Source organism: Cetorhinus maximus, chromosome 23 (assembly GCF_964194155.1).
Source record: "Cetorhinus maximus chromosome 23, sCetMax3.hap1.1, whole genome shotgun sequence".
Lineage (NCBI taxonomy): Eukaryota > Metazoa > Chordata > Chondrichthyes > Lamniformes > Cetorhinidae > Cetorhinus > Cetorhinus maximus.
In genome coordinates, this window is record NC_135901.1 from 27,089,643 (window position 1) to 27,114,464 (window position 24,822).

At 43.5% G+C, this 24,822-nt stretch overlaps 5 protein-coding genes and 1 pseudogene across 8 annotated transcripts in view; 1 reads left to right on the plus strand and 5 right to left on the minus strand.

Annotated features, from left to right (window-relative positions):
- LOC144697423 (uncharacterized) overlaps positions 1-24,822 on the minus strand; it is a 512,621-nt gene that overhangs the window by 344,552 nt on the left and 143,247 nt on the right. The window lies entirely within an intron of this gene.
- Positions 1-24,822, minus strand: part of LOC144697125 (uncharacterized) — a 195,062-nt gene that overhangs the window by 61,417 nt on the left and 108,823 nt on the right. The window lies entirely within an intron of this gene.
- Positions 1-24,822, minus strand: part of LOC144697419 (uncharacterized) — a 172,942-nt gene that overhangs the window by 28,658 nt on the left and 119,462 nt on the right. The gene's annotated exons all lie outside the window — the stretch shown is intronic.
- Positions 4,739-6,331, minus strand: LOC144697924 (uncharacterized; annotated as a pseudogene).
- LOC144697311 (uncharacterized) lies at positions 8,436-11,422 on the minus strand. Its single transcript, XM_078569288.1, has 2 exons — positions 11,350-11,422; positions 8,436-10,533 (listed from the first exon to the last, which is right to left on the minus strand). The coding sequence occupies exon 2, from the start codon at positions 10,173-10,175 to the stop codon at positions 9,753-9,755; it is 423 nt and encodes a 140-aa protein (XP_078425414.1). The 5' UTR covers positions 10,176-10,533; positions 11,350-11,422; the 3' UTR covers positions 8,436-9,752.
- On the plus strand, positions 11,563-16,094 carry LOC144697347 (uncharacterized). Of its 3 annotated transcripts, none has more exons than XM_078569337.1 (3): positions 11,563-12,001; positions 12,359-12,480; positions 14,216-16,094. In XM_078569337.1, the coding sequence occupies exon 3, from the start codon at positions 14,583-14,585 to the stop codon at positions 14,922-14,924; it is 342 nt and encodes a 113-aa protein (XP_078425463.1). In that variant the 5' UTR covers positions 11,563-12,001; positions 12,359-12,480; positions 14,216-14,582; the 3' UTR covers positions 14,925-16,094. The 3 variants fall into 3 exon arrangements, with proteins under 3 accessions (XP_078425463.1, XP_078425465.1, XP_078425464.1); XM_078569339.1 differs by having other exon boundaries at positions 11,585-11,756; positions 14,219-16,094; XM_078569338.1 differs by having other exon boundaries at positions 11,592-11,756.

The window sequence follows — 24,822 nt, forward strand, 5'->3', positions numbered from 1 at the left end:
GGTTTCAAATGAGGGTGAAAGCATCTTTAGCAGATCTGGATATCACAACAAAAGACAGGATTGGAACAGCACTAATAGGTGAATGACCAGGAATGACCAGGGAACAATTAACAGGTGTTTCAGGTCAGACTCAAAATATCATTATGTGATGAACTGCCCAAAGTGGAAAATCAGGGTCTTCGAAGTGACACATGACACAGAGAATTCTGAGGCTGAAGGTGATGATGATGATCACTCTGTAAGAATTGTACTAGTCACAAGGAGCTTTGATCCAGTGATGATTGTGTTCGTCACAAACTCATTCAACTGTGCTGTGTTAGACAGTGGCTGCACCTCGACAGTATGTGGATCAGATTGGTGAAAATGTTACCCAAATTCACCTCATAGTGAAGATCAACACAAGGTTAAGGTGTATGTAAGTTCTACTTGTTTGGGTTTGGTGATGTCAACACATTGAAGTCACTAAAAAGAGTGGGGATTTTTGCAAAATAGCTTGAGTAAGTCACTTTATCAGGACTGGTGTAGTCTCTAGTGAGATACCCTTACTGTTGAGTAAACCTTCCATGAAAATGGCACAAATGCAACTGGATATGGAGCAAGATAAGGCAACTGTTTTTGGAAAGTCAGTGGATCTGCAGTTTGCTCAGTCAGGACATTATCGTCTCCCCTTAACAATACCTGATGTTTCTAATCAGAGTGAGAAGGATTAATGGTATCAATGATAAGAATCAGAGTAAAAAAAACAAATTATTTTAAAGCTAAACAGACAATTTGCTCACCCTTCCTGTCAAAGATTACAAATCCTGCTAAAAGATGCAGGGGTGGTTAGTGAAGAGTATATGAGGCTCATAGAGGAGATTAGAGCAAAGTGTGAAATGTGTAAAAAGTATGGGAGGATGCTGTCACATCCTATTGTAAACCTTCCCTTGGCACATGACTTTAGCCAGGTAGTTGCCATGGATCTATAGGGATGGGACAAAGACAGAAATATTTTCATTCTAAGCATTATAGACATGGTAACCCGATTTAGTCTTTCTCCAATAATACGCGGCAAGGACAAAATGGAGATTATAGACCAAGTCATGGAGAAATGGATAGGGATTGGACCTGGGGCACCAGCTAAGTTTCTGACTGATAATGGAGGGGAAATTTGCTAATGATGAGTTTAGATATGTGTGTGAAAACATGAACATTATGGTCATGAACACCGCAGCTGAAAATCCTTTCAGCAATGGACTCTGTGAAAGGAATTACGCGATGATCGATGAAATGCTGCAGAAAATCTTAGCTGATCAGCCAAGCTGCAAGTTGACAACTGCACTGACATGGACGATTCATGTAAAGAATTCACTCCAGATGGTTGGAGGGAAACGTCCCTAACAAATGGCCTATAAGAGAAATCCCAAATTAGCCTCTGTGCTGGGCGATAGTCCTCCAGCTTTAGAAGGGATTACAATTTGTTCCATTTTTCGTCATCAATTTTCAGATTGTTTCATGAAAAGATGTGCTCAAACTAAGAAATTACTGGGGATCCGAGAAGAGGGATGTCTTACAATGTAATAATGCTTTGTATAAAGTAAGGAAAATTGTATTTTTGCCTCTTGGATTTGTTTTGAAATATTGTTTGTGCCAATTGTTACATTCCCGGTCAGGACTGTTAACATTTAAAGAGAAATTCGAACACCCAGTGATAACTGAAAGAATTACACCACAAGATTCCACGTTTTCAAACAAAAACAAACTTTACTGTATAAAAAAACAAAAGACTATTAAAAACCAGCACTACGAACTGAACACTATAGTTTATGTTATGAACCCATTTCTACGTTTTAACTTCTCCCCACGAGTTCCCTTATACTTAACGATAGCTTGAAGGTTCATTCACTTCTGTTCCTGGGAACATCCCAAAGGCTTGTTAAAGGTGTGCCCATTCAGACCCAGTTTTATTTCAATCCTTTCCAGCAATGTCGACAGCTTCTTCATTCTGGACTTTCATCTTTATTCGAGCTTTTTGAATCTTCCACGTCGCTCACAAACTACTTCATTCCGATCATGTTGGGGTTTTAAATGTATTTTTTTGTGAACTGCCCATTTGCCTGAACTTTTCTTTTATTCATTCACAGGATGTGGACTTCACTGGCTGGGCCAGCATTTATTGCCCATCCCAACCTGCTGCTCCTCTATCTTGTTCTGCCTCAGCACTGGCAGCTACATGTAATTCAGTGTTAGGGGTCATTAACCCTTCAGGGTGACTTTGAGGACTTAGTCCCTTCTGTGGTGGACTTTTATCTTGAAGTGCTTCAGGCACTTTTCCTGACTCTACACTGTCCAGTACTCGGGTGGGTACATCAGTATCTTTATTTATATCAGTTTGTTGCTTAACTGGGTCATCAATAGGCAACGGGTTTTTACTCTCAGAAACATCTTCTGAACTGTGAACACAGTCCCAGAAAGTGGAAAAACAATATCACCCGCTCAATTATTCCCCAATATAAAATCTATATCTGTAATCAGTAATTTAGAAACAACACCAACAATAACAGAGCCTTTTACTAAAGCATAGTTTAAATTCTCTCTACACAATGGGATAATCATACACTCCCCAACAATACCCTGTACCAATACATTTTTATTCAGTTAGCTTTTTGAAGAAAAGTCTAAATACTTAGCACTGGGCTAAACCAGAACTCACAGGATAACAATCTTTCAGGCTCTTTCTGGGAGTGACTTCCCCCTTCAAATAGAAATCCTTCATAATCCCTCATGTCTCTATTTACACCCATGGTAAATACATTAGAAGGTATATTCTCGCAAGCTTCCCTCTCTGGTACAACCTTCTCTGGAGAAACACCTGTCACTTTCACCAATGCCACTGCTTTAGTTTTTAATTTCCAATAAGCTGTATTTAAATGTCCAACTCTACGACAGTGAAAACATGTTGGTCTTTCTGACTCAGTAATATGCTCTACACTAGATTTTTTTTTATCACCCTGGGGAGAATCTCTTTTTTCATTCCTACTGTCCTCACCACAAGTTCTGTTCATTCTCATATGACCCACCTTTCCAACCTGTGGTTTGCTGCCAGCCAGGTGTCTGTGGGTTAAATCATAGCCATCAGCTAAAACAGCAGCTTCCGTTATCTTAAAAACCTTCCGGGTCCTGCAGATTTGCCCTGATAGCTCATGAAATGTGGTTTTTAAATTCTTCCATGAATACGATTTCTGTCACATTGTCAAAATTCTGTTAGAACCATAGAACACTACATAACAGAAAAACAGGCCATTCGGCCTTTCTAGTCTGTGCCAAAATACTATTCCGCTAGTCCCATTGACCTGCACCTAGTCCATAACCCTCCAGACCTCTCCCATCCATTACCATGTCAGATGGCAGCTCGTTCCACACTCCCACCACACTCTGAGTGAAGAAGTTCCCCCTAAACCTTTCCCCTTTCACCCAAAAGCCATGTCCTCTCGTATATATCTCTCCTAATCTAAGTGGATAGAGCCTACTCGCATTTACTCTGTCTATACCCCTCATAATTTTGTAAACTTGTATCAAATCTCCCCTCATTCTTCTACGCTCCAAGGAACAAAGTCCTAACCTGTTTAATCTTTCCCTGTAACTCAACTCCTTAAGACCCGGCAACATCCTAGTAAATCTTCTCTGCACTCTTTCAATCTTACTGATATCCTTCCTGAAGTTAGGCGACCAGAACTGCACACAATACTCCAAAGTACATCCCAAACATCCCAACTCCTATATTCAATACTTTGATTTATGAAGGCCAGTATGCCAAAAGCTTTCTTTACAACCCTGTCTACCTGTAACGCCACTTTCAGGGAATTATGTATCTGAACTCCCAGATCCCTTTGTTCCTCCGCACTCCTCAGTGCCCTACCATTTACTGTGTATGTCCTACCTTGTTTTGTCCTTCCAAAATGCAACACCTCACACTTTTCTGCATTAAATTCCATCTGCCATTTTCTGGCCCATTTTTCCAGTTGGTCCAGATCCCTCTGCAAGCTTTGAAAGCCTTCCTCGCTGTCCACAACGCCTCCAGTCTTAGTGTCATCAGCAAACTTGCTGATCCAATTTACCACATTATCATCCAGATCATTGATATAGACAACAAACAACAATGGTCCCAGCACAGATCCCTGAGGCACACTACTAGTCACAGGCCTCCAGTCTGAGAAGCAATCATCCACTACCACTCTCTGTCTTCTCCCACACAGCCAATTTCGAATCCAGTTTACAACCTCTCCATGGATACCAAGTGTCTGAACCTTCTGAACTAACCTCCCATGTGGGACCTTGTCAAAGGCCTTACTAAAGTCCATGTAGACAACATCTACAGCCTTTCCTTCATCTATTTTCTTGGTAACCTCCTCAAAAAACTCTACAAGTTTCGTTAAACACGACCTACCATGCACAAAGCCATGCTGACTATCCTTAATCAGCCCTTGGATGTCCAAATAATTGTATATCTATCTCTCAGAACACATTCCAATAATTTACCTACTACTGACATCAGGCTCACTGGCCTGTAATTACCAGGTTTACTTTTGGAGCCTTTTTTAAACTACGGAACAACAATTTTCTTTGCTTGAAACCACCTGTCAGACAACAGCAGAAAGAAGCCCTCTGTCCCTCCCAATTCACCAAGTTTCAGAATGAACATGGTTCAGTCTTGGATGTGATTACCAGCAGCAATAACGGCAGAACCCAACCCCTGTAATCATTTGTGAATTCGCTGGTGTCTCAGCCAGCTGGATAACCAAGTGAATCCCTTCCCACACTCTGCAGATGAACGGTCTCTCCCCGGTGTGAACTCGCTGGTTCTTCTCCAGGGTGGATAATTCACTAAATTCCTTCCCACACAAAGAGCAGTGAATGGTCTCTCCCCACTGTGAACTCGCTGGTGTGTCTGCAGGCTGCATAACCAAGTGAATCCCTTCCCACACTGACTGCAGGTGAACGGCTTCTCCCCAGTGTGAACTCGCTCATGTTTCAGCAGGTTGCCTGAACGACTGAATCCCTTCCCACACTGAGAGCAGGTGTACGGCCTCTCCCCGGTGTGAACTCGCTGGTGTGTCCTCAGGTGGGATTGCCAAGCGAATCCGATCCCACACTCAGAGCAGATGTACGGCCTCTCTCCAGTGTGAACTGGCTCGTGTCTGTGCAAGGTGGATGAATCGCTGAAACCCTTCCCACACACAGAGCAGGTAAATGGCCTCTCTCCAGTGTGAACTCGCTGGTGTGTCTGCAGGTTGCCTGAATGACTGAACCCCTTCCCACACACAGAGCAGGTGAACGGCCTCTCCCCAGTGTGAACTTGCTGGTGTGTCTGTAGGTGGGATTGCCAAGTGAATCCCTTCCCACACTCAAGAGCAAGTGAACGGCCTCTCCCCAGTGTGAACTCACTGGTGTGCATGCAGCGTGGATGAATTACTGAATCCCTTCCCACATGTTGAGCAGGTAAATGGCCTCTCTCCAGTGTGACTGCGTCGAGGAATCTCCAACGCAGATGGAGATTTGAATCCATTCCCACAGTCCCCACATTTCCATGGTTTCTCCATGATGTGGGTGTCCTTGTGACTCTCCAGGTTCGGTGATCAGTTGAAGCCTCGTCTTCATACAGAACACAGATCCCTGTTGGGAATGGTGCAATGTTTGCTCAGGCTGTGTAACTGGTTAAATCTCACCAGAGTCAGTGCACTGGAAACACTCTCACTTGGGTGTGTGTGTCTCGGTGCTTTTCCAGTCACATTGATGTTCATAATCATTTTATGCAGGCAGAACAAACATGTCTCCCTCTAGATTCAAAGGCCGATGACACTCATGTCCCAATGAATCAAGTGGTTCTGTCAGATCTTGATGTGATATTTGGTTTTCTGTCTGAAAATCCTTCTCTTCTAATATCCTGCAAAAGATGTTTATAAAAGTCATCACTGTCAGTACAGGATAGAAATACACAGATACTTCTAGTTTCTATGGAACATTCTTTCCTCTCTTGTTCCCCAAAAGGTGTAAATCTCCATCCCACACACTCTCCCTCCTTTCTCATTCTGCTGTACCGAATATACACCCTCCAAATTCCCCTGAAGGTGCTGATTCATGCTGATAAACAGATCCATGCTCACCACTTCCTGTCCAGGATATAAAGACCTGAAAATCTTCACGCAGGCAGTAGACTGAATATATACATATACGTATAGATTCTGGACTAAAAATGTGTTTAATACACAGTGCTGTATTACTTGATCAGAGATTCATGAACGATGTTAGTAAGGACTTTATTAAGGTAATGAGCAGCCATGAAAACAGCCATCTCCTGGGGAAACCACCCCTTTAGTTGTGAACATTAAGAAAGAGACCATCCTTTTAGCCAGACAAATGAATGTGTCACAAAAACAAAAAATGCTGGAAAAGCTCAGCAAGTCTAACAGCATCTGTGGAGAGAAAGACAGAGTTAATGTTTTGAGTCTGTATGACTCTTCTTCAGAGCTAAAGAGAAGTAAAAATGTGGTGAAATTTATGCTGTTTAAGGAGGGTGGAGCAGATGAAGCTGGATAGAAGGTCAGCGACAAGTGGAGGCAAAGGAGAGATAGACAGAGATATCATGGACAAAGGGGTGTTAATGGTGGTGGTACTGGCAAAAGGAGGTGCTGATGGTGACGTTAAGGATAGAAAGCAGAATGAGATAACAGCCGGACAAGGGTAAGCACTCTGTAAAGAACAGCATTAGCAAGTGACAGATTGCCCTGCGGGGGGGTTGGGGACGTTGGTGGGAAAAAAAGATTGAAAATAGGATGTGGGGGTAAAACGATGAATAGAGATTAAAATAAATAAAAATAAGTGGATAAAAAATTAAAATTAAAAATGAATATTGAAAAATGGGGATCACAAAGGGGTGGGAATGGAGGAGAGAGTTCATGGTCTGAAGTTGTTGAACTCAATGTTAAGTCCGGAAGGCTGTAAAGTGCCTAATCGGAAGATGAGGTGCTGTTTGTCCAGCTTGCGTTGGGCTTCACTGGAACATTGCAGCAAGCCAAGGACAGACATGTGGGCATGAGAGCAGGGTGGTGTGCGGTTAAATAAATGTGTAAAGCTGAGGGAGCAAAGGATGTCAATGTCTGTAAGAGAGAGAGAGACCTGGGCCAACCTTTCCAGAGTCTGCACCCTCCCTGGGTTCACTTCCTTTCCCTTCAGTTCCTGCAAGTCAACAATTTCCCCCCAGAATGAGAAAAGAAATGGAAAGGGGGAGAAAAGAAAGTGTTTTACTCACAGATGTTGGACACAGGAGGAAGTTTTAGTCTGTGTGAAATTCAATCGTCATTCACACAAAGCCCGCGCTCTGATTGGCTGGAGAATCAGATGCCTTCCGGTCCTTCAACTCTGCCCATTGGTCAAGCCCTCAGCATGACAGCAAGGGGCGGGTTCTTCCCCGCACATGCGCAGCTTCCCTTCTCCCGAGTTCTCCGAGCGGCTTCTCGCTCTGGCCGGAGCCGTCAGCCGGTTGCCTGGAAACCTTGGCTCGGGGAGGGGGCGGGGGCGGGGGAGGGGAAAAATGGGTGGGGGCGGAACTCCCGTGTCCGCGCGCCTGGCCTGCAGACTGGAACCCGAAGACGTCACCGCGGAGCAGAGTGATTCCTATTGGCTGATTCAGGCAGGGTTCCATTGTGGACGTCGCAATGCGGAAGTTGGACAATGAGCTTCAGACTGAAACTTCCTCCTCTGGGCAACATCTGTGAGAAAATCAATGTATTTCCATTTCTTTTCTCATTCTGGGGGCTAAATGTTTGGGATGGAGAGGAAGGAATGTTCCCAAGAAACTAGAATTGTCTGTTCTTAATTTCTATCCTTACTGACAGCGATTACTTTGTAAATTCCTTTTACAGGATATTAGAAGGGGAAGTTTTGCAGACAGAAATCTCAAACCAAACTTCAACATCTAACAGGGTTATGAATCTAGTTTTCCCTTCACTTCCTCCCTTAGAGTTCCCTTCTCTTTTGAAATCTTGATGGTTCATTCATATTCTTTTGGGCCCAACCCAAAGGTATGCCACAGCCCTCTGGAATTTACTTTGATTTCTCCCCAGTTTCCCAGTCTGACACTCAGACTTCCAGAATTCTTTCCCTCTGTGAGGATTCCACTGCCTTCTTGAGCTGACATTGAACAGACCAACTGCTTTTTCCCAGTCAGCTCCCAAAGCTTCTTCACAGCTCTGTCCAAGCTAACGGTTCAAGCTGATTGCCTTCTGCCACAAGGCTAACTGCCTTTCACCGTTGTTATAATCACAGCTGATGTTAACTGCTGCACAAACCAAATCCCAGAGGGAAACTTGGCTTACAGGCCATACCCTTTTTTGTATTCTGAAAACTAGAAAGTAAACGTACTGATCGCAGCAGCAACAAGTCCAGTAAGAGATTTGGGATTTTAAAAATTAAAAGTAAAAGTTTTATTAACAAGAATAAACAAAAACTTATGCATACAAGATTACAGTTGCACAGTTAAAATTAGTCTTACAACACAATCCCCCAAAAGACTCCCTACTTGGTCAGACCCTTCCAGGCAACACTCGCTTATAGATGCTGAACTATAAAAATCCAGTAATATTACCCAAGGCAAACTGCTGTAACTTTCATAAAAGCATACCACATGACCTGTAACTCCCTTCCACTCTGCTGTGGAAATCCAAGCCTTCAGAACAGGACTGTTGGTTGCATTCCAAGACTTCTCTGGTTTGACTGGATGCTGATTCAAACTACCTCTTCCCCCAGCCTAAAGCTACTGCTAACAGCTCTCAGGTCAGCTCCAGCTGCAGCTACAGTAACTCTAAAATACCTTTTCCCCCCCTTTCACCTCATGTTCCATTGTTCTCACACCTCTTTGAACCTCAAATCCTTCCAAATATAAAATCTTTTGTGTTTCTATTTTTTCCTCTGCTTTTGGGTCAATACAATGTCATATACTCTCTTCTGTTTACCTATGGAACTCCTGCAAGATACAAACATGTTTCTTTTTACCTCTGACTTCCCTTTGATATTCAAACAAACTCAATTTATCTAATAATGCAAATGTTAGATCCAACCTATTCACTTGTACCTCAAATCTAACGCCTTTATCCTTTCATGTTTTAAACCCCCTCAGACAACCTGTCTTCTATTAAATTTTGCCCAGCTTAATTAAATCATCTACACACACACAGACACCCAGCCTTCTTCACAGAATAACACAATATTCCACAAAAATATATATATTTTTAAAAACTCCATTCCTCATACCTTTCGGACCACTGGAGATTTCCTCCTCTGGCTTAAAGCCGGGCAAATCATCCAACTTATTTTCCCCTCACACGAAGTGAAGTCAGCTGTAGCCTGGACAGGATGAAATCTGTAACTGTCTTCTCTGAGAACAGACAAATAAATTAAACAAAAGAAACTTCTAACCTGTACAGCCCATCTCCGTGGCAACGCGGCATGCTTTGAGAAGATCCAAACAGAAAAGCAAATAAATATATTTTACCTTTAAAACACCCTTTGATATTATGATCCATGTCAAATATGAACCCACATATTCGCAACAAGGTTGAAAGAGCATCAGCCCACTGGAAGCAAAGTCGTCAGACTTGCTTGTCCAGCAAAAAGAAACCCTCCGACCCTCCCACTTCACCAACTGTCAGAATGAACATGGTTCAGTCCTGGATGTGATCAACAGACGTAATAATAGCAAAATCCAACCCCTGTAATCACTTGTGTACTCGCTGATGTCTCAGCAAGTGGGGTGAATGAGTGAATCCCTTCCCACACAGGGAGCAGGTGAACGGCCTCTCCCCAGTGTGAATTCGCTGGTGGGTCAGCAGATTGGATGAAGCACAGAATCCCTTCCCACACTCAGAGCAGGTAAACGGCCTCTCCCCAGTGTGAACACGCTGGTGTTGCAGAAGATTCGATGAGTGTTTTAATCGCTTTCCACACACGGAGCAGGTGAATGGCCTCTCCCCGGTGTGAACTCGTTGGTGTGTCTGCAGATGGGATAATTGACTGAATCCCTTCCCACACTCAGAGCAGGTGAAAGGCCTCTCCCCGGTGTGACTGCGCCGATGAGTTTCCAGCGCAGATGGGAACCGGAATCCTTTCCCACAGTCCCTGCATTTCCACGGTTTCTCCATGATGCAGGTGTCCTTGTGACTCTGCAGGTTTGATGATCAGTTGATGCCTTGTCCACACACACAGAACAAGTGTATGGTCTCTCCCCGCTGTGAATGGTGTGATGTGTTTTTCAGGCTGTGTAACTGGTTAAGGCTCTTTCGACAGTTAGTGCACTGGAACACTCTCACTCGGGTGCGTGTGTCTCGGTGCTTTTTCAGTCACACTGATGTTGAAAACCTTTTGAAGCAGACAAATATTTCTCTTTCTAGAAACAAAAGTCAATGATATTTAGGTCCTGCAAAATCGAGTGACTCTGTCAGGTTCTAGCCTGACATTTGGTTTGAGATTTCTGTCTGCAAATCCTCTGCTTCCAATTTCCTGTAAAAGGAGTTTACAAAAGTCATCACTGTCAGTGCAGGATAGAAATTCAGAACACACAATTCTAGTTTCTACAGGACATTCTTTCTTCTCTTTTTTGGGCTGCCCAGTGAATGAAAATAATGGCTGTATCACTGGTCTTAAAATGGGTGTAATCTACAGGACTGTTTCACTGGGTTAAGATGCAGGCGATGCAAGGAAGAACATTGTTTAGGTAGCAAATGATCATGACCTGGAACCCGCTCCCTACGAGGGTGGTGGAATCAGAGAATTGAGTGGGCACTTGAAGCAAATAAACTTGCAGGGGAACGGGGATATAGAGTGGGAATGGGACTGACTGGATTGCTCTACAGAGAGTCAGTGTGGACTCAAGTTCCCACATGGACTTCTTCTGAGCTGCAATGACTATGACTGGAAATACGTAACGCAGCTACAGTAATATATTAGAAGACAACAAATAACAATCAATGAACTTTATTACGGAACCATAAATAACATAACTAATATAGCAACACCGGACATGTCTCTGCCCTGTCCCCTTAAATGTCAGCCAGCTCGTGGGGAAACCACCCCTTTAATTGTGAACATTAGGAAAGAGACCATCCTTTTAGCCAGACAAATAAATGTGTCAAGCTGAGGGAGCAAAGGATGTCAATGTCTTTAACAGAGAGAGAGAGAGAGACCTGGGCCAACCTTTCCAGAGTCTGCACCCTCCCTGGATTCACTTCCTTTCCCTTCAGTTCCTGCAAGTCAACAATTTGCCCCCAGAATGAGAAAAGTAATGGAAAGGGGGAGAAAAGAAAGTGTTTTACTCACAGATGTTGGATACAGGAGCAAGTTTTTGTCTGTATGAAGCTCAATCTTCTTTCACACAAAGCCCGCACTCTGATTGGCTGGAGGACCAGAGTTCTTCCGGTCCTTCAACTCTTCCCATTGGTCAGTCCCTCAGCATGACGGGTAGGAGGCGGGCTCTCTCGCGCACATACGCAGCTTCCCCTCTCCCGAGTTCTCCGAACGGCATCTCGCTCTGGCCGGAGCCGTCAGCTGGTTGCCTGGAAACCTTGGCTCGAGGAGGTGGAGGGGGAGGGGGAACAATGGGTGGGGGCGGGGCTCCCGTGTACGCGCGCCTGGCCTGCAGGCTGGAACCCGAGGACGTCACCGCGGAGCAGAGTGATTCCTATTGGCTGATTCAGGCAGGGTTCCATTGTGGACGTCAACCTGCTGTATGTCAGCAACAAATCTGTTTCTCTCATGTTCCTTTTGAGCTGTAACTTAAAACCTGATGATCTTAATCCTGAACTTTATTATTAAAGAAAATCATGCTTTGCTTTCTGATAATTCTAAGTTGTGCATGATCAAGAATGAACATCAAGCTGCCTGTTAGTAAAAAAGGACAGCTAATCATTTGGACAATGCGGAAGTTGGACAATGAGTTTCAGACTAAAACTTCCTCCTGTGTCCAACATCTGTGAGTAAAACACTTTCTTTTCTCCCCCTTTCCATTTCTTTTCTCATTCTGGGGGGAAATTGTTGACTTGCAGGAACTGAAGGGAAAGGAAGTGAATCCAGGGAGGGTGCAGACTCTGGAAAGGTTGGCCCAGGTCTCTCTCTCTCTCTCTCTCTTAAAGACATTGACATCCTTTGTTCCCTCAGATTGACATATTTATTTGTCTGGCTAAAAGGATGGTATCTTTCCTAATGTTCACCATTAAAGGGGTGGTTTCCCCACGAGATGGCTGACATTTAAGGGGACAATATCAGGGTGTTAACTGTCCTGTATTTTAAGGGATTGCTCCTTATTTTGCCTTTTGTCCCATATTTCTAGGACAGCCTGTGGGAAACTGATCCCGAGAGTCTTCAGCGTGAGTTTGAGTGATTCGAGTGGGACGGCAAGTGAATGATCAGCCAGCAGAGGGATGATGATGATATGACTGGACAAGATAAGTTGTAAGTTTTAGTTGATTTTAAACCCCACCCCTCCCACTATGATTGTATCAGGACCCCTCCTACCCACCCCCTCTCTCATATTGAAACCCAGCTCCCCCTCAACTTGCTCTCACGGTCACAAGCATTCCACCCCCACGCATGCCTCCAGCCCCACGTCTGAAGGGTTCCTTATTTTATTTCATAAGCATTCTGTCCCCTGGAGAACACAGTACTAGGGGCAAAGATATGTCTAATGTTGTGCTAGGGATGTTATGACGTGGTGGATGATGTGTGCCTGGTAGACCAAATCTACAAGGGAAACTTGGCCACGCTATCACAACAGTTTTGCAATTTCTATTTATTATGAGAAGATGTGTGCACTGAATTCAGAAACAAGGAGTCCACTAAGACCTTTAGAGATTTTAAAAATGAAATTAAAATATTTATTAACAGAATAAAAGATTTCAAACACATACCTAAGACTACAATTGCTTAATACTATAACAAATCCTAAAATTCCTAATAAAACTGACTCTAAATTACACACCCTCTTTAATGCAACAATCCAAAATAGATTTTAAATTTAAAAAACAAGTCAGCGCGTTACCATAGTACACACTTGACAGTGGACTTCCAAAAGGTTGTCTCCAACTTTAGTCACTGGACACAGTAGACTTATGCACAAATGGGTGGAGGCTTCCTGAAGGCTGTTTCACACACTCCTGCTAGATTTTACATGGCCCCCCAACATAACCTTTCATTCTCCTTTATATATGTTTCTCTCTCTTTAATATGTAAATTCCATTGTTCCATAGGTCTTTGGAACTTTACCTTTCCGATACTATAAACATTTTTCATGTTGCCAATATTGTCGGTAACCTTTGGGAAAAATAAACACACTGATTAACCTGGCTTATCTGGCTCGTTGTAAAAAGCCTAACGTCCCTTTGAAATCCAAACAACCCCTTCACTTATCTAAAAATGCAAATTCCCTTCACACCTTACATGCTAAGACCACATCGATGTTTATAAATTAGCATTTCAAGTACATTTCTACACCTAACTTCTTTTGATAATTTCAATCTTGCAGTCTCCCTGACTCCAAATGTAATTAAATCACACAGAGAGAACCATCCACACTCACACCCATAAACCTATTTGACAATAAACCAGAATAATAGTGTGAAAATTATCATACTTTCGTAATGGGGGACACTTTAGATATATTATTTATAGTTTTGTCCTAAAGTTTATTTGTTATCCTTCTAGTCCTATGGGGCAGTACTGTAGCTACCTAATATATTTCCAGTGATAGAGTCATTATGACACAGAAAGAGTCCATTTAACAACTCTAGTCCATACTGACTCTCTGTAGAGTGATCCAGTCAGTCCCAGTCCCATTTCCTTCAAGTGTCAATTCAATTTCATTCTGAAATTATTGATTGTCTCTGGAACCACCACCCTCATCGGCAGTGGGTTCCAAGTCATCACCACGGGCTGTTGAAATAAAGTTCTTCCCCACTGCACCATGTATCTCTTATCATGTAATAGAGAACTGTTTATTATACACATTTTTAGTGCAGACTATTGGGAGTATATTAGATACAGCAGAGTGAGAATGGAGTGAGAGTGTGTGGCATGGAGATTTCCTGCTTTTGGGGAATGAGAGAGGAAAGAATGTTCATTAGAAATTAGAATTGTCTGTTCTGAATTTCTATCCTGTACTGACAATAATGACTTTTGTAAACTTCTTTAGCAGGATATTAGAAGGGGAGGATTTGCAGACAGAAATCTCTAACCAAACATCACATCAAGATCTGACAGACTCAGTCGACTCATCGGGACCTGAATATGATCAGCCTTTGAATCTAGAAGGAGAAATGTTTGTCTGTTCTGTCTGCTTCAAAAGGTTTTAAGCATCAGTGTGACTGGAAAAGCACCGAGACACATATACACGAGTGAGAGTGTTCCAGTGCACTGACTGTGGAAAGAGCTTTAACCAGTTACTCAGCCTGAGAAAAACATCACACCATTCACAGCGACGAGAGACCGAACACTGTTCTGTGTGAGGATGAGGCTTCAACTGATCGTAGAACCTGGAGAGACACAAGGACACGCACACCATGGAGAAACCGTGGAAATGTGGGGACTGTGGGAAGGGATTCAAAACCCCGTCTGTGTTGGAAACTCATCGGCGCAGTCACACCGGGGAGAGGCCATTCACCTGCTCTGAGTGTGGGAAGGGATTCACCCAGTCACCTCACCTGCAGACACACCAGCGAGTTCACACTGGGGAGAGACCGTTTACTTGCCCTGACTGTGGGAGTGGATTTAGTCAGTTATCCAGCCTGCAGTCACACCAGCGAATTCACACTGGGGAGAGACTGTTCACATGTTCTGAATGTGGGAAGGAATTCAGGAATACATCCCACCTGCGGAGACGCCAGCGAGTTCACACTGGGTAGAGGCCGTTCACCTGCTCTGAGTGTGGGAAGTGATTTAGTGATTCATCCCTTCTGCTGAAGCACCAGTGAGTTCACAACGGGGAGAGGCCATTCACCTGCTCTGAGTGTGGGAAGGGATTCGCTCGGTCATTCTACCTGTTGACACACCAGCGAGTTCACACCGGGGACTGGCTCGTCTGTTCTGAATGTGGAAAGGACGTTCACAGGCTCTGAGTGTGGGAAGAGATTCACTTGTTCATCTGAGCTGCTGACACACCATGACAGTCACACTGATTAGAGACCTTTTAGATGCTCTGACTGTGGCTTTCGATTGTGTGAATTGAGGTTAAGTATATACAGGTGGATGTCATGGATTGGATAGTTACTTGAGCACATATAAAGAGACCCTTACTGACATAGAGTGGAGTGGAGTCAGGAGGTTTGTACCCGTAATGTTTCACTCAGTGAATAAATCTATACCAAGTAAAGACTGGCTCCGGTTTCTTCCTTCACCATCAGGCTGTTAGGATTATAACATGGTAACAGAGAATGCTTGTCTAATGTTGAAGTTTGGAAACTAAAGGAAAATTAAATTTCATACAGAAACTTACAACCTGAGTAGCTTTTGTGAGAAATGGCTGAAAGCAAGTGGGACTTGTTGTTACTCACAGATTAAAAGGGACAGTAGCAATGTGGATAAAACATTGGCTGAAAAGTAGGAAGTAAAGAGCAATGGTCAATGGATGTTTTTCAGGCTGGAGGGAGGTTTATAGTGGAGTTCCCCGGAGGTCGGTATTGGGGCCCTTACTTTTCCTGGTATATATTAATGATCTAGATCTTGGTGTGCAGGGGACAATTTCAAAGTTTGCGGATGATATGAAGCTTGGGGGTGTTGTGAACTGTGAGGAGGACATAGACAAGTTGACGGAGTGGGCAGATAGGCGGCAGATGAAGTTCAATGTGGAGAAATGTGAGGTGCTGCATTTTGATAGGAAGAACATGGACAGACATTACATAATAAGGGGTGAAATTTTGAAGGGGGTGCAGCAGCAGGAAGACTTAAGTGTATATGTGCATAGATCATTGAAGGTGGCAGGACAGATGGAGAGAGCAGTCAATAAAGCATATAGTATCCTGGGTCTTATTAGTAGGGACATAAGGTACAACAGCAGGAAGGTTATGTTGAATTTATATAAGACACTCGTTAGACCTCAGCTGGAGTATTGTGTACAGTCCTGGTCACCACACTATAGGAAGGATGTGAACACATTGGAGAGAGTGCAGGAGAGGTTTACAAGAATGGTTCCAGGAATGAGAAACTTCAGCTATGAGGATAGATTGGAGAGGTTGGGTCTGTTCTCCTTGGAGAGAAGAAGGCTGAGAGGAGATTTGATAGAGGTGTTCAAAATCATGAGGGGGCTGGACAGAGTCGACAGGGAGAAGCTGGTCCCACTCGTAAAAGGATCAAGAAAGAAAGGGCACAGATTTAAAGTGATTTGCAAAAGAAGCAAATGTGATGTGGGAAAAAGCTTTTTCACACAATGAGTGGTTCGGGTCTGGAATTCACTGCCTGGAAGTTGGTGGAGGCTGGTTCAATCGAGGCATTCAAGAGGGCATTAGATGACTATTTGAATAGAAACAATGTGCAGGGGTCCGGGGAAAAGGCAGGGCAATGGCACTAGGTCATAATGCTCATTTGGAGAGCCAGTACAGACATGACGGGCCGAATGGCTTCCTTCTGAGCTGTTAAGATTTTGTGTAGCGAGCTTGATCAGAGAGCTAACATCAGGAGCTAAACATCAGGCTAACGGCCTAAAATCCGATCTATCTGCTTTCAACAGTTGCTTTGTGAGAATCAGCCCTGTCTCACCTTTTTACTGTCTTGTACCCGACCTGTGAGCCAGGCAGTGCTAAGCTGTTGTGGAGTTAGGAGCTCTATCCACAGCTTGTGATGGGAGTCCAAACAGTCTAATGCAGTGTTCTGTCATGCTGCATGGTGTGGAATACCTGGGCTGCACCCAGCCTCTATCCAATTACCTTTGCAATATAATGTTGAGTTAGCTTTCTGAACACATTTCTTGAGAGTGGTGACTGGTTTAGTTGATGGAGAGAGTTGTGAATGCTTATATGTTTAGATATGACAGTGTTTTTGTGTAGATTATGGGTTTTAATAGTCTATGGAGTGTTTGATCAGTGAGAGTTGGCTACCTCACATAACACTCCTGATAACACCCCCCTCCATCTACTCCCTGTCAAGGCGACCTGATTGTTGCTCTCAGGCCTGTCCAATACCTGGGTTCCAGAGATGTGGTTTTAATGTTGAGTCTGGAGGTACCACCCGTGCTCCTGGATTGTGAGAGCAGCTCGAGATAAGCGGCAGTGTGATACTGAGTGGGGAGCAGGAGAAACTTCAGCCTAAAGTGCCCAGTGGAGGCAGGTTCAGCCATGGCCTTCAAACGGGAATTGTATCAGCACCTGAAGAGAAAACATTGTCAGGGCTATGGGGAAAGGGCTGGGGATTGGGATGAGCTGAGTTACTCTTGCAGAGAGCTGACATGGACACAATGGGGAGAATAGTCTCTTCTCTGTGCTGTAACCATCCCATGATTCTGTGATTCACCATAGTCTCCTCTTGAGGAGCCCACCATCACAGGTACTAATCTTCAGCCAATTTTATTCACTCAAATGCCATCAAAAACAACTGAAGGCACTGGACACGGGAAAGGCTGTGGGCCATCGCTAGATACAGGGGAGGTACCGGAGGACTGGAGAAATGCAAACGTAGTTCCATTGTTTAAAAAGGGATCAAAGGAAATGCCAAACAATTATAGGCCAGTTAGTCTTACATCGGTGGTGAGCAAATTAGTAGAATCAATCCTGAGAGATAGGATTAACTGTCATGTGGAAAGGCAGAGACTAGTCAGGGATGGTCAGCATGGATTTGTTAAAGGAAGGTCTTGCCTCACAAAGTTGATTGAATTCTCTGAGGAAGTGACAAGAAGGGTTGATGAAGGTAGTGCAGTGGATGTTGTGTACATGGATTTTAGCAAGGCATTTGACAAAGTCCCACATGGCAGATTGGTCAGGAAAGTAAAAGCCCATGGAATTCAGGGTAATGTGGCAAGCTGGATAAAAGGTTGGCTTTGTAACAGGAAACAAAGGTCGATGGGTGCCCTTGTGAATGGAAAGTTGTCTCAAGTGGTATTCCACAGGGCTCGGTGTTGGGACCCTTGCTGTTTGTGTTATATATTAACGATTTGGACGTGATCGTGGGGGGGGCACGATTGGGAAATTTGCAGATGGCACAAAGATTGGCCGAGTAGTGGATAGTGTAGAGGATAGCCAAAAATCTCCAAAACAATATAGATGGGTTGGTGGAGTGGGTGGTAAAGTGGCAGATGGATTTTAACTTAGAGAAGTGTGAGGTCATACATTTAGAGAGGTCAAACAGTTACAGGGATTACACAATAAATGGGAATATACTAAGAGGGGTAGATGAAGTGAGAGAGCTTGGCGTACAAGTACACAGGTCCCTGAAGACAGCAGTTCAAGTAGACAAGGTTGTAAAGGAGGCAGATGGAATGCTCTCTTTCATTGGCAGAGGTATAGAATATAAAAGTAAGGATATAATGTTGGAATTGTATAAAACACTGGTGAGGCCACAACTGGAGTATTGTGTGCAGTTCTGGTCACCACATTACAGGAAGGACATAATAGCTCTGGAGAGAGTGCAGAGGAGGTTTACAAGAATGTTGCCAGGGTTAGAAAAGTGTAGCTACGAGGAGAGATTGGATAGATTGGGGTTATTTTCCTTGGAACAAAGAAGGCTGAGAGGTGACTTGATTGAGGTGTACAAAATTATGAGGGGAATAGATAGAGTGGACAGGATCAAATTGTTTCCCTTGGTGGAGCATTCTAGAAGCAGGACACATAGATTCAAGATAAGTGGCAGAAGGTGTAGGTGGGACATGAGGAAAAACTTTTTTACGCAGAGGGTAGTGGGTGTCTGGAATTCGCTGCCCAAGTTGGTGGTAGAGGCAGAAACTCTAAACCCTTTAAAAAGTACCTGGATCTGCACCTTAAGTGCTGTAAGCTGCAGGGCTATGGGCCGGGTGCAGGAAGGTGGGATTAGAAAGGGCACCTGGGTGTCCTCGGGCTGGCATGGACAAGATGGGCCTGATTACCCGCCGATGTTCTCGGTGTCTGAGCCACACGACCAGTGGAAGAATGAAGTGGAGATGTGGACATGGGTTACGTCCCTACCAAGGAGGAAACAAGGTCTGGTCTTGGCATCGTCACTTCCCAACAAAAGTAAAATCAGAAGCAAAGTATTTAGTGAGCTGGATGCTGGTCAGTTGGATACTGACGAAGGTTTTGATCTTCTATTCGGGTTCATTGATGAGATTTTCAAGAAAAATGATCTATTGGATGCCTATGAAACATTGTTGGACTTTGACAGGTTTTGAATCAGGGTGAAAACATCTTTAGCAGATCTGGATATCACAACAAAAGACAGGATTGGAACAGCACTAATAGGTGAATGAACCCCAGGAATGACCAGGGAACAGTTAACAGGTGTTTCAGGTCAGACTCAAAATATCATTATGTGATGAACTGTCCAAAGTGGAAAATCAGGGTCTTCGAAGTGACACATGACACAGAGAATTCTGAGGCTGAAGGTGATGATGATAATCACTCTGTAGGAATTATACTAATCACAAGGAGCTTTGGTCCAGTGAAGAGTATGTTAGTCACATTCAACTGTGCTGTGTTAGACAGTGGCTGCACCTCATTGGTATGTGGATTAGATTGGTGAAAATGTTACCCAGATTCACCTCGTACTGAGGATTGACACAAGGTTAAGGAGTATGAAAGTTCTACTTGTCTTGGTTTGGTGATGTCAACGCATTGAAGTCACTAAAAAGAGTGGGGATTCCCTGCAAAATAACTGGAGTCAGCCTCTTTATCAGTGTAATCTGTTAGACTTCACCCCGATGACACATTTGTGTAATTAATAAGGCTTATATTACCAAATTGTACTGTATGTAAGCTTAACGATGAACAGTCTTCAGTTGCCTGGCTTTCAGTTCCAGATACTGTAATGTAGCTTTAAGGAAAATAAAACTGGTGTTAATGTCAAGAAGGGGTCCGAGCACCAGGTGTTCCAGGATACCCTGTTTAGATACAAGTTATAGTTCACAGGTTGAAGGGATTCCAAGCTGATTGGCTCAATTTGTTGTGGGGAAATGAGGAACACTTTTCCCATTGGTCAAGAGTCACAAGTATTTGTTTAAGAAGTTGTTAGTTTTGTTGAACAGCTGCACCAACATGGGTTAAATGTTACAAAGTTACCTTCAAAAAGGTCCATTTGGTACCTCGAGTCCATGCCGACTCTCTGTAGAGCAATCCAGTCAGTCCCATTCCCCCTCTATATCTCCGTATCCCTGCAAGTTTATTGCCTCCAAGTGCCCATCCAATTTTCTTTTGAAATCGTTCATCATCTCTGATTGCACCACCTCATAGGCAGCGAGTTCCAGGTCATTCTCATTCGTTGTGTAAAAAAAACTTCTTCCTCACATTCCCCCCACATCTCTCACTTAAAACCTTCAACCTGTGTCCCCTCGTCCTTGGCGGGAACAGCTTTTCTTTGCCCAGCTGATGTAAACCTGTCGTAATCTTGTCCACCTCTATCAAATCTCCCCTCAACCTCCTTTGCTCCAGGAGAACAGTCCCAGCCAGAAGAAAGAAACAAGATATGTTCATGCCTGGAATAAAATGGGAATGTTTACAATTCCACTGGGCAGTGAAGGAATTGGAATAATTCACCTTGGGTGTAGTTGAATGGAATAGATCAATCTGGTATCCATGTAGATTCTAGTGAAATTCAGGGAAGTGTAGACAAGATGAATAAGTCGATAGCTTTCTCTTGGAAATGGTTATATCATTTGCCTCTGAACCCTTTTTTAAAAGAAAACCACAGTTGAAATCCTGGCCACTACCTGAAATATCGGGACTGCACAGAGTGAGATCAGCAAAGCTCTTGAGGCGGACCCACCCCAACCCCCACACACCCACTCCCCCAACCCCCCCATGAACTTCAAATAAGTTAACATGAAAATCAAAAATTGTCTGTCATGCTATTGGGATACCAGTGTACGTGCAGATGTGATTTGTTAGATGTTAAGCAACTAATAGAAGGAAATTCATAGTGAAATACATGGAAGAGTCCCAAACATACACAGTGACTTGATAAATAGTATGACATGAAATGGTTAATGTGGCCAGAGAAATGAGACAACATTTTGATGTGATCAAGGCACACACACACGCTCCAGAGAGAAACTGACTTTAAAACAGTCAGGATGGAATTAAAGACACCAGTCATGGTGAAAAGTGAGTAAAACTAAAGCGAAAGGGATAAAAAATTATGGATTGGGACAATTAGGGGCTTGGGAGAAATAATCCTGAGTGAGAACTCTCCACAAGTTGGACAGGGGTGAGGAGAGAGCTGGAGAATCTTTTACATCCATGCTTGATCTGTTGCTTGAAGCATACGTCCTTATGTACTAGTAACCTAGAACTCAGGGCGCTCCTTCAGGAGAAGAAAAGATTGAGTACATGTTACCCCAGGCGGGGCCAGAACAGAACTGGAAAATAATGGAGTGAAATTGAGTGAGGGGTCAGAGAGAGAGTTCTCCTCCCCCTCAAGATGTGGACTGTAAGAATCCTGGGGGACCCCCTACTTCGGGTTTTCTTGCTAATTAGTGAACACTAAATTTAAAACTATGGCTGTGTATTTATTTTTAATTTGATTGTTACACTTCTGTTTTAATTCCTGTTCTGATTCCTCTGGGTGAGGATGGTTGACCGGCGACAGGATGGGAAATTGTGGTTTGGGTCTTCATTGACCAAATCTTTTATTGATCCAGAAGGTGTTAAAGGGACCAAACTTCAGCAGAAATCTGGCAGAGCTGAGAACAGACGACTTGCTATGTGGGAACAGGGAGATGAACAGCTCCCAGAGGACAGAGAAAACAAGAGTGCCTTGAATCCTAGACGACACCTGGGTGTCAAGGCCACCATGTTTTCACTGCTTGGCATGGGAATGCTGACTCCCTGTACCGGGAACAGAGTGTGGGAAGCCAATTGTTTGAGAGTTTGACGTGGCTTGGGCAGGTATAGATGGTTCAATGACAGGTTTTGTAATTGGTCCGTTCAAATGTTAGCTCAGCAATGATTGGGTTAAATCAGTCTCCATAGACTTTGTGATGTAAAAAAGTATCAGAAGGGATTCCCCGAGCACTGAGATTTGTAGAGGTTTTACATATTGCATTGACTGGTGCCATGGCATCTGGGGCAGAGCAGGGAGCATTTACGTGGAGATGGTGCTTCTACCCAGAGTGTAATGGTAATGCTACTGCACTTTGATACTACTGCTCAGACATGACCATGTGTCAGGTCTTATTTATACTGAATAAAATCTAACCACTGCCACCAATAAGGGTTATCACTGTGAATCATTTCAGAGTTTGGGAAAAGGGGATAAAGGGCTAATATATACAAATTAGGAGCAGGAGTAGGCCATTCTGCCCCTCGAGCCTGCTTCACTATTCAATAAATTCATGGCTGATCTGATTGTGGGCTCAGCTCCACTTTCCTTTCAACACCCTAACCCCTTTCTCACCTTTGGCAGTCAAGTATCTATCAAACTCAGCCTTAAAAATATTCATTGACCCGGCCTCCACCACTCTCTGGGAAAGAGAGTTCCACAGTCTCGGAACCCCCCGAGAGAACAAATTTCTCTTCATCTCCGTCTTAAATGGGAGACACATTTTTAAACTGTGTCCTCTATGTCTATTCTCTCCAACAAGGGGAAACATCCTTTCAGCATCCACCCTTTCAAGTCTCCTCAGGATCTTATAAGTTGCAATAAGATCATCTCTCATTCTTCTGAACTCCAATGGATACAGGCCTAACCTGTCCAACCTTTCCTCAGAGGATAACCCCCCTCATTCCAGGAATCAGGCAAGTGAACCTTCTCTGAACTGCTTCGAATGCAACTGTGTAATTTCTTAAGTAAGGAGACCAAAATTGTACACAGTACTCAAAATGTGGTCTCTGCAGGAAAACATCTTTACTTTTTCCATTTTTTTTCATTTTTTCCATTCCCCTTCCAATAAACACCAACATGCCATTTGTCTTTCAAATCACTTGCTATACCTGCATATTTTTTGTGGTTCATGTACCAGGTCACCCAGATCCCTCCATACCTCAGAGTTCTGCAATTTCTCTCTTTAAACAATATGGGTTTTTTAAAATTGTTCCTGCCAAAGTGGATAAGTTCACATTTTCCCACATTCGACTCCATCAGCCATTTTTTTGCCCATTCACTTAACCATCTATATCCCTTTGCTGACTCCTTAAGTCTTCTTCACAAATTATTTTCCTACATATCTGTGTGTCATCAGCAAATTTAGACACCATACATTCGATTCCATCATCCAAGTCATTGATACAGATTGTAAATGGTGGAGGGCCCAGCGCTGTGGCATCCATTTGTCACATCTTACCAACCCGAAAATGACCCATTTATGCCTACTCTCTGTTTCCTGTTGTTTAACCAATCCTCTACCCATGCTAATATGTTACCGCCTCCACTATGAGTTCCTACTTTGTGTAGTAACTTTTGCAGTGGCATCTTGTGAAATGCCTTCTGGAAATCTAAGTAAACCACATCTACAGGTTCCCCTTTATCCACATTTCTTGTTACTTCCTCAAAGAACTTTGATAAATTAGTGAATCACGATGGATTCCCTGAACCCCATTTTCTAACATTATGCGTCAAAAGAAAAATCAAATCTTACCTCCCCTCTGGCTCCTTTGCAAATTACCTTAGAGGGACTCACTTTCCGTTCAAGAGCCTGCCAACCCCTCTCACCCACTTTCCCTGAAATGCATAACTTTAATCAGGAGAAGTCCAGAAAAATCAAGTATTTTTATTGACAAAAGTTTATCAATGAAACAGAAAATGGTTAAGAAAACAGAAATAGCTTGATGATCAAAGACAACCACAGTAAAAGGATGTAAAAAATGTTCTGGACCGAAATGGTTTCTCTTTGGCTCCTCTGTACCCTGTTTCCGTGACTCCTCGCTTTGGACACCGAACCTCTGGCGTCACATCACCATCAGCCCCAGTCACCACCCCCACCCCGCCCCAATTGGTTGGAGGCCCATTTCCCAGTCAGTCCTCCAGCACCTTCCTGTCTCTCTATCAGTGCAACACCCATGGCAGTTTCCCAACTGGGGCGCAGGCCCCGTTATTCTCAACTAAATTCAGCCCTCAGCTCCGTCGCCTGGCTGTCATTGACACGAGCAATAGAGAGACAGAAAGGTGCTGGAGGCTCAAATGGGAAGTTGAAACTTGTGGCTCTCAATCAAATGTTCGGATCTCTGTAAAGACTGGGTAATTTCTAAAAAGAAATTCAAATTCCCAGTGTACAAATTAAGGGATCACATGACAAGACTTCAAATTTTATCACTTTTACTGCAGCAAACAAACTAGAAGCAACATTGACAAAACACTACGTTTGTAGGCAAAGTATACGTATACCTTAAACTATAAAACAGAATTCTGTTCTTTTACTTTTGACACAATTAAAAATCTTACTCCATGGTTATATTATACTCTGTTCCTGAAGATGACACTCAATACTCCCAGAACCAGTCCAAAGTGATTCTTCGCCCCCGAGGGTTTACTTCCATTCTTTTCTTTGCCAAGTCTGGCAATTATTAATGCCAGAACTGACTTTCATGATGAAGGTTCTCCAGAGGATTCTCCCTCTAACTCAAGCAAGGTGAATCTTCCAGCCTCGTTTTAAATCCTCTCAAATTTGGTCTTTTCAACCTGAGCGTGAAGTCC

Bases quoted from the DNA above. Each gene is read 5' to 3' on its own strand.
- LOC144697347 (XM_078569337.1), top strand. From the start codon at position 14,583: ATGGAGAAACCGTGGAAATGTGGGGACTGTGGGAAGGGATTCAAAACC.
- LOC144697311 (XM_078569288.1), bottom strand. From the start codon at position 10,175: ATGGAGAAACCGTGGAAATGCAGGGACTGTGGGAAAGGATTCCGGTTC.